The following is a 16,713-nucleotide window of genomic DNA, read 5'->3' as shown; positions in this document are numbered from 1 at the left end:
GTCCCAAACTCTTTCTTCAACTGAAATTTTTATTTTTCACACCTCACTCTGATTTTGAAATACTGTTTGTGCACGTTGGGTTATGTATACCCATGTGTACTTGTTGCGAACATGAGCCTGCGCACCAAACATGCGAAGCCAGCTGGTCTTATAAACAGCTCCAGCTATGTCTTTATCAGCCATTTAAACACACCCATGTGACGCTCTCTACCAATAAGAATAGCAAAACTGTCTTGGGTATTACAAAAAGTGGTAAATACTTCCATCTATATATGGATCCCTTGTGCACAACTGCTGCCCAAGACAGTGCAGGGAATGATTTCATCCAGCACTTTTGTATAGCAAAATATTTCAACTTTATAGCAGATTTTGTGCACACAATGGTTATATTGAGTAGCAAATGGTAATCTTTGAGTAGCAAGCTAACCATTTTGCTTAGCATTTTGCTCTGCTATACAAGGGAAATCATTCACTGGAGTGACAAAGTACATGGAATGTCTCTAACATTGAAATGAAAAAGTGGACAGCCATCGATCTCACCAAACTCATCCTAACTAAGGATTAATCTTAGGACTTAGGACCAGTTTAGGATTAGTCCTAGCGTTTCGTGAAATCGGCCGCAGGTTAGATAAGATGCTCAACGAATAACCAAGAGGGGCTCTAGTAAATGTACATCATATAGTACATTAGAGACAAACCTTGGGTCTGAATTGGAATGTACAACATATAGTACATTAGAGAAAAACCTTGGGTCTGAATTGGAATGTACAACATGTGGGTAATGATAGCTATGTACTATGTAGCAGCAACTTGTGCTTCCCACTAATGTTATCTACTAATGACAACATGCTCACCATTGCTCATTAACTATTACATATTGACCGAGTGATGAACAAACAAGGCTTCCTCTGCAGTGATGTGTAATCAGATGGTCACAAATAAAAACAAAATCAAGCACTCCCACTACATCTTATGAATTGGCCAATAAATAAAATGGTATTTGCACTGCTCTATAGGTGTATGCCTATCAACTTTGATTCTGAAAAAACTGCTGGCTCCTTTAAAGAATATTTTTTGTGATTTTATTACTGTATCGTTCATAAGCAAATCCACTAAAACGGAAATGCTGTATCGAGGCATATCACTTTTAAACTTCCAATTGAAAAACCATACAAATAAGGTTTTAAGACTACCAGAAATTTGAAGATGTTTAGTTCAGAAGCAAAGAAAGTAGCACAGCAAGCCACATATCACAGATCAAAACTTTGAAACCATAGCCGCTGATCCAATCAACATAAAGGATAAGAAATTAATTAAGTGTTAAGACTTACCAGGTTTCGTCGTTCTCAAACTCCACCTCTCCTTCTACATCAATATAGTCGACGCCATTTCCTCTTGCACTGCCCTCGTGGGTGCGGTAGGGAATACGCACTGTACCTCTTGCACCAGCTGACCGCACCACCTTCAGTTGAGAATTGCCAACCGACTCTGAGATCTTCACTTCCTTCTCCTCGAACTGAAAAATCCCCGCATGGTCATCGTCTAAGATGGTGATCTGAGCCATGTAGGGTTCCACGAGCTTGGCTTGTGGCTCTTCTTGGTTGCTCTGGAACATCCCGTCCGGTCCGCCAACACGAACGTTGCTGAGCCTCACAAGGAAGTGCTCGTCCTCCTCGAAGATATCATCGTCGATGATGGTCAGGGAGATGTCCTTCTGCATTTCTCCCGGCTTGAAAATAAGAGTGCCCTCAGCGTAATGGTAGTCAGATCCTGCATTTGCTGTTGCATCTTCCGTGCGATAATCAACATAGATGGTGCTGCTCATGTCACCACCATGGCGAGTTACAGTGATGTTAAAACTCCCGACGTTTTCCATCACTGTGTACTGGGCTGGCTCGAAGAAGATATGAGCAAAGGAATCCTCTTGAGGAACCTCAATCTTAACCTCAGCTATGCTGGCCCGATTCTTCTCTAGTGTTTTCTTGAGGATATTGCCAGCTCCACACAGTCTACGTGTGGCCTGGATGCGATAGAAAGCTCTGCTCTTCTGCTGTTGATTCAGCGCTTCATAATTAGCCATCTGCTCAAGGGCCTGCAGATCTGCATCTGGATGTTTGGCTCTCAGCTCCCTCAACAAGCGCACTGTTTCCTTTCGCGTCTCCTCCAAATCCTTAACGTCGTTTTCAGTCGTGTCATGGAACTTCTTCCCACGGAAATCCACATTGTCATGGTCATGATTAAAGTGATTGGCATTTGTCTCACCGGGAATGCCCAGTTCGACAGCACCTGCATGTATACTTGAGTCCCGACGGACTACTTTCTCCGCTTTGTACTTTTTGCGGAGAAACCGGTAAAAGAAGATACGCTTATCGGCAGCATAAGCCCACAATACAAGCAAAGGAAACATACAAAGTGTTACTAAACCCTCCCAGATTTCAATTACTCCAGGGCTTATGGTTGCTATTATCAAGTACAGCCACACATATGCGAGCAAACTCACAGAGGCAGTCACCATAAAGACACGTAGGTGCTTAATGCGTCGGATGTCGCCTGCTGGAATAACGCTCACACAAACAGCGATAATAATAAACAAGTTGAAGGCTGCGCTGCCAACAATAGTACTAGGTCCAAGTTTCCCAGCTTCAAATTTATTTCCACATATTTCAATGATAGATAGCATGATCTCAGGTGCTGAAGACCCAAGGGCCATCAGGGTCAAGTTAGAGACAGTTTCGTTCCAGACTCTGACACTCACAGTTAGTACTTCTCCATTGGGTCTCTTAACCTTTACCATTTTTTCCTTGGATGTAATCACCTCTATGGCAGACATGAAGCGGTCCGCAATGATAGACACGCCCAAGAAAATGAAGCATAATGCCGCAAAATACACGATAGCGCGAGCAACTTTGTCTCCAAGCCCAGGCTCTTCAGGTTTCCACAAGGGCAGAATAAAGCCTGGCTCACATGTGCCCGCCTTTTTTTTGGTGGTAGGTGCTGTTTCTTCACCTTGTTCCATGGTCTCCATGGCTTGCATGAGGATGATCATCACTATTAGAGGCAAGACGGGACCTCTACTTCCCCTCGACAGTAAGCGGTTAACCCAGCCAAACGCGCCCATGGCTGTCAAAATCACTTTACAATCACAGTGAAAATCTGAAGGTCGTTGATACTTGCAACAGTCTCTCTGGCATTCTGGTTGGTATCACATCACTACCTGTATCTCAGTGAGCAGATGTTTCCATTGCCTTCTTGAACTCCTTAAAGATGTCAGTCAGCTATTCAAGAACCTCCATGGGTCGAGCATAATTCTGCTCTAAAGTTGTCTTTGTAGCACAAATTGTTTCCAGATAGTCACTAAAATGAAGAATAACTCAGTACTTGCTTATCCTCAGTTACAGTAGTCCACACTCAATAGGATGTTGAGCAAAAATCAACAATCTACAAGAAGAGGGCTGTAAAGAAAGAATCATGAATAAGTTAGTTTTCCATTAAGAATAGGGACATTCAAAAACACAACTATTTAACCACTTGACCATCATACTTCCATTAATCTTTCAAATCTTTATGTCAATACTGTCCAATTAGAATGTACTGCACTTCTATGACTGATTGGGGTCGGCTCTCAATTTTGTGGTAATTTGACAAGTCATTTTAAATGTTTTTTACCACTGCAACCCATCATCGAAATGGAAATAAAAAGTGAAAGATTGTGTAAAAACAAAAAACATTGACATCTTATTAACAAAATTTGAGAAATAGTGTATGGTTGATGAACTCAGTATGTGATATTATGATGCTAGTAAAATAACACAAACTTCCTTTTGGAAATTTCAGAGAGTGCATATAATAATTTAGCGATTGTTATACTAGGTTTTGAACAGATGATATATTTTGTATTTCATTAGTATGAGGACAGTTAGTGTTTGCCAAAGCTGAACTGAGTTAAGATTACTAATTGCCAAATCTACATTTTGGAAGGCGGCAGCTTGAGGAAAGTGCCACCGCATGAAATGAACAAATATATAAGTTTTATTGTTTTTTGTTAAAAATTAAACTTCGTAGCCAAAAGCCTGAATTGCGTTTAAGTTACAATATAAAAATACATTCAAACATCAAAGAGTAGAATCCGAGAGCAAATACACAATAAGAGATAATAAAAAATAGAGATTAATGTATATATGTATTTGTTCTTAAAAGACCTCATGCATGTATGACATCATTTGAGTGGGGAGCCCTCGGGTAGAGGTCAAAAGAAGGTTGCTCATTGGCCAATGCCTTTGCACCACGTATATATGCTGTGCATTTTTGCAATGCAATTCCATAATCCTTTTACCACTAAGATGGGGATGTAATGTCATTTCATATGGTACAATATCTTGATGGCAAATCTTCATGGTGAGACAACAGCCTTTATCATGCCCTGACCATCTCTTTCTGTGTGCAATAGCAACGATGCATAAAGAGATACATATGATTACATACTCATTTAAATATTATTATCAGGTCAGACCATATATCCAGCTTTTATTTTGTTACACTGATTTAATTACAAATGCAGGTAAACAAAATAGCATGATAGAGGTTTACTTATTAAGTACGAGAAGGGCAGTCGAAGACCGAGTATTCAATAAAATCTTCACATGTTTAGTTATACACACAACGGAAACATGGATGGGGCTTAAATAACGATGCCTTTTTGTACAAAATAAACAAATACAGGTAGCATGTGTAACACACACGTCTTTAGATCCACAGTCCCAGACACTATTAAGCTCTTTTCTCAACCTCCCATAAACATGATCACAGCACTTTCAAACGTCCTCGGGTATTCTTTAAACAAATTAGGAAAAATTCTGTTGCCATTCCTGTGCAGCGCATTGTAGCTACAACTAAAGGGTACAAGGCAGTGACCGAAAACCGATACTGCTAGTTGACAATGACGATTCGGACCCATTGGATTCAACAGAAACCGACACTCGTGTTGCCGGCCGGTCTTTTCAATTATGCAAAGATGAAGTCGTCTTCGCTGAAACCGTAGAAATATCCTTCGAGACCGTTTCACTGATGGATGAAAAGTGTCAACTTAATTTTCAGAATAAAGGGAGAAGTCCCAGTGGTGATTCGACTACACATACAAATTACATGTATCATTGGGCAGGTGCGATGAACTGTACTTGGTTTAAACTGACCATTTCTTAATTTGAAGATACGTAGATTATTCTTGTTTTTCCATCTTATTTAAAATTAAAAAAACATGTACACTTAGTTGATTGGTTGGGGGTTTTTCATTAGGAAGGAAATGTTGATTTTTTAATCTGGGTTCATTCTACTGAATTTTCAAATATCAAGTTATGATTGAACCTCAAGGTAAACTGACTGGGAAAACTAATGATAACTTGGGGTTGAACAAAGTTTTTTTTTACAAGAGCGGGATTTGAACCAGTGACCTCCAGAATAATTGTGTCTAACTGAACTTTCTATAACCCTATAACGGTTGTGTGGCTTCTAACTGGTACCCTTAACACAAACAAATCCCGTTTTCTATTTTTTTTTTTTTTTTAACAAAACCCTCTTTCAGAAAACTTTTTGATGAATGTTTGATACATGAAAGATGCCCAGGTTTTTGATGCTTTTTTAGTCTGTAAACAGAATGTGTTGTCGTTCTCACTAAACAAAATGCATCATTGTTGATTTGTGTTGCTTCTTCTGTACAACTATGGAGGACCGAAAGTGGACAACCCATTTTTCCAACACCCTTGGAGAGTAAAAACAGAATTTATGTCCAAATACAGTCCCTTTTCAAAATTTTCTGCTATAAGAAATTTGAATTTTTACATTTCATCATACACCGGCGGTCTGAAAGTGAACAACACAAATTCAAAATTTCTACTAGCAGAAAATTGGAACAAATATTTCCGACCAAACCAAATTTAAAAATTTCTACTAGTAGAAAATTGGAATGAACATTTTGAGTTGTCCACATTTGGGTCCATAGTACAACGTAAAGTCAATCTTGACTACTAATGCCTTCTTGTGATAATATTCATACTATGTATGCTTTAGCCTATGATACCATTTTAGTAGAAAAAAAAATCATACATGTCTAATAAAACAGTGTTTTCGGAATACATAAAATAGATCTGTATGACCTTGGCACTGAAAGAGTAGACTATTAAGCTATGACAGTTTACATGTAGCTCCATGCTACTCTTCATCATTAGCAGCTAATAATAATAATAATAATAATAATAATAATAATAATGCATTTATAATGCGCCATCTATCTAGTGTACAAGACCCTATTCCGAGGCGCAGAACAACAAAAACAATACATACAACAAAAAAGAAATGTAGAACATAGTACAAAATTATACAATGAATAATCTACTGTCAAGACAGGTAACGAGCTAAGTGTAAGAGGATTTAAATAAATGAGTTTTAAGCAAGTTTTTAAACAATGGAAGAGAACTACAGCGCCTGATGTTATTAGGTAAAGCGTTCCAAAGTTTAGGAGCACAAGCGGAAAAGGAACGATCGCCATATGATGAGGAAGTTCTAGGAATAGTTAAAACGGACTTAGCAGAAGAACGAAGAGTGCGAGAGGGGGCATAAGGTACAAGGAGATTTGCAATATAAGACGGAGTCAAGCCAAACTGGGATTTAAATGCAATAAGTAGAATTTTGAATTGAATTCGTTGTCGAATGGGTAGCCAGTGAAGTTCCTGCAATATAGGTGTAATATGATCATGTTTTTTAGATTTTGTTAAAACACGAGCGGCAGCATTTTGTAAAAGTTGTAGTTTGTGGAGCTGGTGTTCGGTAACTCCATATAATAGGGAATTACCATTGTCAAGGCGAGAAGTGACCAAAGAATGAATGATAGTAGCAGCAGTTTTATGTGATAAGGTTTTTCGAATGGTATTAACAGTTCTTAAGTCATAGTATGTCGATTGACAGATTCTGCTGACATGTTTATCCATGGATAGTGTGTTATCAAAAATAACTCCCAAATTACGCGCACAAGGTGAGGCGTGAATAGAGGCACTGTCAACATGGATGTTATGATTAATGATTTTATAGCTAAATTAGTTCTAGTGCAAGTCTAAAAATTTAAAGAATTTAAATTATTGAACCGTGCACAGACAGAACAATATAAGACTGGAACACAATTGGGAACATACGTGCACAAGTTTAATGGAGAAGGTGCTCTCTTCAAAATTATTTATGATATAGGCCTACACTGGAGTTTTAAATACATATTTCATATCAATTCAACTCTAAAATATAAAAACAAGAACTATATCAAAACTTAACAATCACCTTATTTAAACATTACTACCTACAAAGTCAATCTTGTTGTTTTAGGAGGGATGATTTTGTAAGTGAAGTAGAACATTGTTTTCTAATTTCTATGATTAAAGATTTGATAAAACCTAGAGAGTATCTGATAACTTACTTAAAGGTTAAAGGGTCACACTTTAATAAGGATGGTGGTAGAGGCATCCCATGACATTACTTCATCTGAAGTGGCCTTGTTAATCAGAAGAAAAAGGTCTGTCAAAAAATAGAATCTCCAAAGATTCAAATTTCGGTGGTGTACACTTGTGAATGCTGCAGCCTGCAGTTGGTACATGTACCTGCTGGACATGTCACCTCATTTAATTTTTAAAAAGTGGGTGTATTCTATGTTTTGTATGAAAATACAGTGACAGTTTTTCCTCAAAAACAAAATATTCAGCTGAAACTAAAACATGTGACTTTTGTTGTGGCTTTAAAATTATAATAAATCAACTTTATGTTGACAAAAATAAGTCAACGGCCCTACCAATACTGTAATCAATAGTACAATCCCACATTTTCTATTTGCATCCCTGTGGAGACGTCTTTTGTTCTTTCCTTTGTCCCTGTAGTTTAAGAACCTCCTATAGAATTACTATTGGAGCACCCCAGTCTTTAGAATTCCCCTCTGGAGAACCTTTGTTTTCCCTTTTCTGTTCAGTCCTTTGTCTTCACAAGGAAGTGAATATTGAATCACTTGTAACAATCTGACTCAAAGAATCAATGTAAATTGAAAAGTCCTCATTGATGAGGAAAATCTCATCCAAATTTCAAGAGCTGCTTCTGAAGCACATCTTGAAATTAAAACATAAAGATAATACACAATCCAAGTACTGCACAACTCTTATTCAATTTAGGAAGTCAGTATTTAACCACACAAAATAATTGAACATTAACGTGAGTGTTTTTCTTAAAGACACTGGACACTATTGGTAATTGTCAAAGACTAGTCTTCTCACTTGGTGTATCTCACATCATGCATAAAATAACAAACCTGTGAAGTTTGAGCTCAACTGGCCGTCGAAGTTGCGAGATAATAAAGAAGGAAAAAATACCCTGTCACACGAAGTTGTGTGCTTTCAGATGCTTGATTTTGAGACCTCAAAATCTAATTATGAAGTCTCAAAATCAAGTTCGTTTCTCACATTGTTTAATACTATCAACAGCTCTCCATTGCGGCTCATTACCAAGTAAGGTTTTATACAAATAATTATTTTGAGTAATTACCATCAGTGTCCAGTGCCTTTAATTGGTCAACGCTATATGTATTTGGATTCCTATAATTTAATATTCAAACACAAAAACACACCATGTTGAAGTGCCTGTTTGTAATATTTAACACTTAGTAGGATTTGAAACTTTGCATGGTGGAAATACCATATAGAAAGGTTTGCGGTAACACCATGTAATGACTATCTTTAATGAGTTGGGGTGGTTCTGAAAAGAACCGTTGGTTTCAATTCGACGTTTCGATCAATATGCTCTGATCGTCTTCTGGATCGTCTTCTGCTTTTCTCTAGAAGACGATCAGAGCATTCTGATCGAAACGCCGAGTTGAAACCAGCAGGTCTTTTCAGAACCACCCCAACTCATTAGAGATAGTCATTACATGGTGTTACCGCAAACCTTTCTATATAATATTTAACACTGTACATTTTCTGAAATTAAATATATTAAAATATAATACAAAGCACCCCAAAAAGACAAATTATGTAAAGCGTATGTACACAAATTAATTAGTCTAGATATTAATAATAACATATCAGAATAGTGAATAAAAATTTAATAAATTCACTCTATAAATACGAGTACCGATGAGTATAGTACACTGCGCAATAGAATGCACATGTACATATATGGTATACTCAGATTAAAAGCCAATCATGTGAAATATTCCAATGGCAGTTAACACACAGAAAAATGCAACCACACAATTGCCGCTATTCACAATGTCCTTGCTGTACAACCCAGTACTGTTGATATATGCTACACATAAGTAGTCTCAAAATACCATGGTAGATTTCACACTGGATACCATAGAAACACTGCCGTTACATTTGCTCACAGCAACACAGAAATAAAGGCATATAAAATTGAAACTTACATAAAGCTGCTGAATAAAATGCCTGCTTAGTTCCCACAGAATAAAACTCCACAAAGGAGACGGATCCTATGAATTCATGCACAGTTATAGCTCTACCTATACGGCTGCCTACTAACATTCGGCAGAGGTGATGTGCGTATATACAATAAGCATTCTGATGACCACTACAAGCTGCCATCATCATCAGCATCGTCGGCCAAGATCTAATCGATGACATCATCATCACCACGGCGACAGACAGTCAGTTCCAACAGATGCTGAGGGAGGGTGGGTTGGGCATATATATAGGCAGTGGTGTGTAATATTTCATGGTAATGCTTAATGCACGGGTTACCCATTAGAGCTGTGGACAAGATGTGGGTCTCTCTCCATGGTTATAGGACGTGTCAAATGTTCCCAGAGCACCCCCTAGGAAAACGCATTCATAATATGCCTCATTGTAATAACATTAAAGGCCTTTAAAATAATGCAAGGGTGAGGGATAGCTGGATAAATACAAATTTAATATTAAAAACAATCGGGAAGAGTACAGCTTGATACGGTATTTATCACCAAAATGGTTGTGTTCAAATCTGTGGCTTGACAATCAACCATTGTTATTTTAGACAAGTCATAAATGAAACCCTAATCATAAAAAAATGAATAGGTTAAAGATGCTACATAATAGGTCTGATTTTTGGCCGATCCAACCTGAAAATATACATATGAATTCAACAGATTTTATAGATTTGAGAAAGTTAACAGTTTTAAATACAAGTATTGCAAGTTGAAATCCGCCACTGATACCGGGTAGCTAATTAAAAACTCAACTTAATTACTGTTCGAACCTGACATTGTCTTATGTCGTCCATCAGCAATGTACAATACTGCATGATTTTTGTACATTTTCTATATGAACAATTTTTTTATTATTTTTGAACCATCATCTTTCAAAATTCATTATACGAAAAGAAATTTCTATTGGCAAGATTTCAACCGAGGTTCAATTTCATTGAGCTGCTTTACAGCAGGAAAATGTCCTTCAAAGGCACTGGACACTATTGGTAATTACTCAAAGTAATTATTAGCATAAAAACTTCCTTGGTAACGAGCAATAATGGAAAGCTGTTGATAGTATAAAACATTTATTGAGAAACGGCTCCCTCTGAATGAAAGTAGTTTTTGAGAAAGAAGTAATTGCTCACAAAAATATTTGAAATGAATTTGAGACCTCAGCTGAGGTCTCAAATGCAAGCATACTGAAAGCACACAACTTTGTGTGACAAGGGTGTTTTTTCTTCCATTATTCTCTCGCAATTTTGATGACCACTTGACTTTAAATTTTCACAGGTTTGTTATTTTATGCAATGAATGCCGAGATACATTGTACGCCAACTGGATAGACTGGTCTTGGACAATTACAAAAGTTGTCCAGTGCCTTGGACACTATTGGTAATTACTCAAAATAATTATTAGCCTAAAACCATAAAACCTTTCTTGGTTACAAGTAATGGGGAGAGGTTGATAGTATAAAACATTGTGAGAAACAGCTCACTCTGGAGTAATGTAGTTTCCGAGAAAGAAGTAATTTTCCAAGAATTTGATTAGGAGACCTCAGATTTAGAATTTGAAGTCACGAAAATCAAGCATCTGAAAGCAGACAACTTCGTGTGACAAGGGTGTTTTTTCTTTCATTATTACCTCGCAACTTCGACGACCGATTGAGCTCAAATTTTCACATGTTTGTTATTTTATGCATATGTTGAGATACACCAACTGTGAAGACTAGTCTTTGACAATTACAAAAAGTGCCTTTAATACATTGCTAAACAAGTAAAGCTAAGCAGGACACCAGTCACCGATGTTATTCTAGGAAGCGTTATTTTGTTGTGCTTTAGCTACTTTTTGTGCCTCAGCGCCTGGATGGAATTGGGTCACAGGTCTGAAGGTCTCCAGGGGAGAACACATTGCAATAGTTTGAGGACCAACTTGCTGTAATTATTGTGCAATTCTATAGCCTTGTTTGTGTGTGCCATATTGGTTCAATATTTACTTTGACTCAACTCAGCTCATCAGCTGGTCAGGGCAAACATTAACATAAATGTATCATAAAGCAGAATATTGCAATAGTTCTACATGTAATAAGCCCACATCTCGCTTAATTTGAAATAAATAAAAAACAATTAAAAACAAAAGAACAAATTGTTCATACTTAGTTCTTTACAAATTGCCATTAATTTTTCAGCAAGTATCTGTCTGATTGGCTTCTTTGCACATACCTCAGTGAAATATAGGTCAAAGGTGACACCCCTGGAGCCCATGGTTGCTGATATTCATAGAAGATCCGCCTTTTCATGAACATTAGCATAACACAGGAAATACACATTCTCACAATTACAGCACAGGTGCCATTAAGTGGGCTTTTGCCTCCCAGCACAATTAGCCAACGACGAATTATGAATTAGCAATTATGCGCATAAAGATCATGCGTAGCACGCTCCCGGGTGCTTCTACCGTCTTGTTTTTTGTTGGTGCGCTCAAAGTTGGAATGCTAACTACTGTTTAAATCTACAATGTATGCTTCATTAAAGGATGGTTGACACTTTGGTAAAAATTAAAAAGCTACCTTTTCATAGAATAATTACTTGAAGTATTTCACAGACAAAGTACAGGATTTGTATTTTTGTTTTTTGAGGGAAAAAAAAAAGTTCATGCCAGCACCAGTCCTCTTTATAAATATTTCTGTCTGAAATACTGTGGTAGTATTGAAAATAGCACAAGAAGACCCACAAATCACTGGTAGATCACTGCAATCACAATAAGCCCGATATGAGGGGATAATGTACGAATTCCCAGACGAACAGTTTTTTAACTATGTGTTGAAATTTTCATAGATTGATTGTATGGTATCTTATAAAATCATACACGATATTTGGAGTACCCCATATTCAAAGTGAGCCTTTCACACCTATGGTTTATACAACTAGAGAAGTGAGGATCATAAATTATTCAAACACGATTTCTTGTACGTAGGTGACAGCAATTCATGGGGAACCATTTCTCAATCCATCAATCAAAAGTCATTGAAACCATTATTTATATTTATTTCATTTCGCGAGAATAAAAATGGAAACCAATGCTATTAAGTGTAAGTTTTTTTAAGGGTCATGCAGGTGTGAAAGATGGGGGGCGGCGGAATCCAATTACATTTTGCAACTTTGATGTACTATGAAGACTATTTACAAAAATGATATTAAAAAAATCTGCAATACCCCCCCTGGAAAATAATGGTACCTCCTAAAAATGAGCCCAAAATCATGTACAAGAAAGAGCTTAAAAACAGTTTTACGTCAAATTTACAGAAGGTACTTTAGAAAAACTAAGCAACCCATTGATCTCAAACAAAAATAATTTTAATGTGCATACCTTTGTGCTTGCATACACAACAGTACACATGGTTACTACTTTAGCAACATTTTTTTTATGTTACACCAAATTACTCCATTTTGCAAAATTTCTAAAAAGGGAAAACATTGATTTTTTGCCCTTTTTTGAATTCAAATATTTTCTATATTCAGGCTAATTTCCAAATGTCCTTGATAAAAACATATTGCACACCCTTCAGCAACAGCTCTATGCTTTCAAAAGTGTGGGTTTTTATTTATTCCTTGAGTGAGAGGTCTTGAAGTATTTGCCATTTTGTGTTTTGTCAAGTTTGCAACAAGTTAGACTTTCCTTTAAAAAAAGCATGATTTTAAGTTGAACAATTAGGATCAGATCAAATTAATTTTATTAGGATAAAGTAAAATACAAAAATGGACCTTGACCATGACATGTTTAATGGTGCTTTAAAGCTATATCTATGGGTAAACAATTGCTTTATAATTACTAGTACCGCGGGGTAGGCCATTGAAGTTTGTTGCTATAACCATTACTGTCTATTTCTTCTTCTATTTTATCCTTTTTTTTATCACCTCAACTGAAATTAATCACAGTTAATATTCAGTTTAATTTATTTTTTGGAGAAACACTAGAATTGTGTTTGTGATAGATGTCAAGGCTTGCAAACCACTATTAATGATATCAAGCGTAAAGCTCAAGCCTACACAATGCCTGAAGTATAGATAGATTCCGAGTTCTTCATGAATTTTCACTACTTGAGTCGGACATACTTTCTTGGAAAAGATACCTTTTGAGAACAGTGAACCAAGAACTTGGGAAACAAAATGTTCTCAGTCAACTTGGAAATGATGGTGCCTTGATTATTATGGACTGGGCCATGAAATACCTGCCACAGAGATATAGGGGGAAAATGACAGATTTTTATTAGACGCGTGGCATTAGCTGGCACGTCAGCTGCGTCATCACAAAGAAGGAGGATGGTTCTGATTTTGATGTCAATTGTTATGTTCACATCTTTGAAAGGTGCCATTCAGGATTGGTATACAGTGGCAAACATAATTGAAAATCTGCTAAAGACATCAAAGAAAGATAACACCAACATCGAAAAAGTATTTCTCCGCAGTGATAACGCAGGGTGTTATGATAATGCTCACTTACTGCTAGCATTGCCCAGTATTTCTGAGAGTGTTGGCCTAAAGCATAGAGGAAGGACAGAGATATGCCGCTTTGACTTTTCAGATGCACAATCTGGTAAAGACATTTTTGACCAGAAGATATCACCTATGAAATCACATATGAAATTCTGGGTAAATGACAAGCATGACATTACAAATGCAGAACAGATGAAGGAAGCTCCAGACTCCCATGGTGGCATCAAAGGATGCCAAACTGCTGTTTGTCAAACCAACTAACAGAGACAAGAGGGGAGTGCCAAGTGGGAAAGAATAAGTCTGCTGAATAACTTTGAATTCCGCGATAAGGAAATTCGTGTATGGAAGGCATATGAAATAGGAACTGGTAAAGACTTCGAAATAGAAGCAATGGGAAAAAATTCCGAGGGAACACATCCCTTCAGATTTTGAGCCACCACGAGAGTTGGGAACCATGCCAAGGACATCGATGCCAGGCAGGACAGGTAGATCAAACCTGTTTTCTTGTTAAGAACCAGGTTGCTACCTATGCTTTCGAACACCTCAAGAAGTAAATATCCACATGGATACTGGAGTTCATGTAAAAAAATTTGAGCAGGAATCAACGTACGATCGCATAAGAAAGCAGTGGGCGGACAAAGATTCAGTGCCTCTGATACCAGCAGCTGAGAAAGAGTCTAGCACCAGCTCAGGAACTGCAGCTTGATCAGCTGGGAAAATGATAATACAGAACATGGGATGGGCATTGAAAGGTCCAAGAAAGGGATCAGCTTTGTCTGAAAATGTCAAATCTTTTCTGACTGATCAGTTCAACGCAGGTACGTATAAGAACTGGGCACAAAGCCGATGTCATGCACGTTGCAAAAGTCATGAAAACCTTGAAAAATATTAATGGTCAGTTTGTTTTCCTTCCCGCAGAATGGCGGACTGCAAAACAAATTTCAAGTTTTTTAGTAGGCTTGCAGCTGCTCAGATAAAGCATCAAGCAGGCCAGGGTCACCATGATATGGACGTAGATGCCAGTGAAGAAGACTTTCGTACTTGGAAAGTTCAGAGAACGAAGAAAGACTTCGCAAATCAGTTTATGCTGAAATAGACACATCCCATCCAATCATATTTGGTGATAGCAATGTTTGTACTCTAATTACACAGGGCAAAGGTAAATCGAAACGCATAAGTGAATTGAAAGATGTGTGAAAACTTTGGATTGAAAGTTGAAGGACCCGAATCGCGCAAAGACAGTTTCATCAAAGTACCAAACAGTCTTGTTGGTCAATGTAAATGTACTTGTACCAACAAAGGTGGCTCCGAAGACGAGACATAATCATCACATCGTAATCCCTTTCACTTTGCAGAAAACCAACAATGTAACTAAATATTACAACAAACTGAAAAGTGTTTATGACGATTAGCAAGGTCCAAAATACAAAAGGCTTATAATTAACAGAGTACATTGTATTATCAAAAGTAACTGTTTTTATATTTTTTTCCAATGTAAATGAATCAGAAATATAAAAAGGTATAACAGGTCAAACTGATTGATTTATGTCATATGTCTCAAAAGTGTTATAGATCAGAAGTTTGAAATGCTATTACAACTGCAACTGTTTCTGTTTCTATACCATTGCATGCATTCACCGACTTGTGAATGTGATAGTAGAATAGGTTCTCCCTTGAGTAAAAAAAAACCCACTAATATTTATAATGTACATTTGTCATTACAATAATTTGTTAACTTAAAAAATGGTCCTGAACGTTTTTCTTGAACATACAATTAAATTGCTTAACATATTTTGTTGTTGCTGTACAGGGTGGCCCAATCTTAAGCTAATATTATTAACAAAAACAAATAAAGATTGTCTAACGCTCACAGACTCGCTTTGACACTTAACATATGACGTCAGCATAAATATTAATGAGGGCGTATTGTGCACAATTAGATAAACCACGTGGTTGGGAGGGTTAAAATCCCCTATCAAGGAGTGGAATGTTCCAAATTCGTAAAAATGTATTTCTCTGTCAAAGAACAATGATGCTTTGTATCTATTTAGTTATTAGAACTCAAAAGTGTCAATAAAAAGGAAGCGGTAACTCAATTTTAACTGGAAAACACGATTTGTTGCTTCCAAATAAGGGTAAATATGACCCATATACAAAATTCCCTACCTCAACAATTTTGAAAAAACCCAAATGTTCAACTTGATATCCTTCAAGTACACAACATAACCTCTTACAAATGTGAGTTTCAATGTTGAACTAGCCTGAATAAAGAAAGTACATTGAATTCAAATTTCAGTAATTTCGGACGTTTTGCGTAATATAGAAAACGTAATTTTGATGCCATTTTTAAAATTCACTAGCAAAATTCCTAAACCAAACAAGCAAATTCACGAAATGCTATGTTATTACATATAAAACACTACAGACATGACCCCAAAATTGTAAAAATCGGTTGGGTTTAGAGCACTTTTCTGTAAAGATAGAATTTAGGGTAATTTCAGTAAAAAACAGTATTTTCTTTGCATTGGAGGTGTCCAAATTCAGGGGGGTCTCACCCAAGCTAACAGAGGGGTGCCATGAATTTTTTAACAATGCCAATGGGGAACCATTCACCCCCCTTGATGATCCCCAAAATATAATTGAAATTCGCCGACCTTCATCTTTCAACTTTTTCAACAGCCTGCATGAACCTTAAAAAATCTGACACTTAATATCTCTCAACTTATTGTTAGTTTAGGC

General features: G+C 37.0%; 1 protein-coding gene across 1 annotated transcript; it reads right to left on the bottom strand.

Moving 5' to 3' along the window:
- Nucleotides 1-1,312: 1,312 nt before the first annotated feature.
- On the bottom strand, nt 1,313-9,574 carry LOC117297078 (sodium/calcium exchanger 3-like). Its single transcript, XM_033780212.1, has 2 exons — nt 9,443-9,574; nt 1,313-3,452 (listed from the first exon to the last, which is right to left on the bottom strand). The coding sequence occupies exon 2, from the start codon at nt 3,116-3,118 to the stop codon at nt 1,328-1,330; it is 1,791 nt and encodes a 596-aa protein (XP_033636103.1). The 5' UTR covers nt 3,119-3,452; nt 9,443-9,574; the 3' UTR covers nt 1,313-1,327.
- Nucleotides 9,575-16,713: the final 7,139 nt, after the last annotated feature.

The sequence above is a fragment of the Asterias rubens genome, chromosome 1 (assembly GCF_902459465.1).
Source record: "Asterias rubens chromosome 1, eAstRub1.3, whole genome shotgun sequence".
Lineage (NCBI taxonomy): Eukaryota > Metazoa > Echinodermata > Asteroidea > Forcipulatida > Asteriidae > Asterias > Asterias rubens.
The sequence above is the reverse complement of the archived record's forward strand: the minus strand, read 5'-3'. Positions and strand labels throughout refer to the sequence as shown.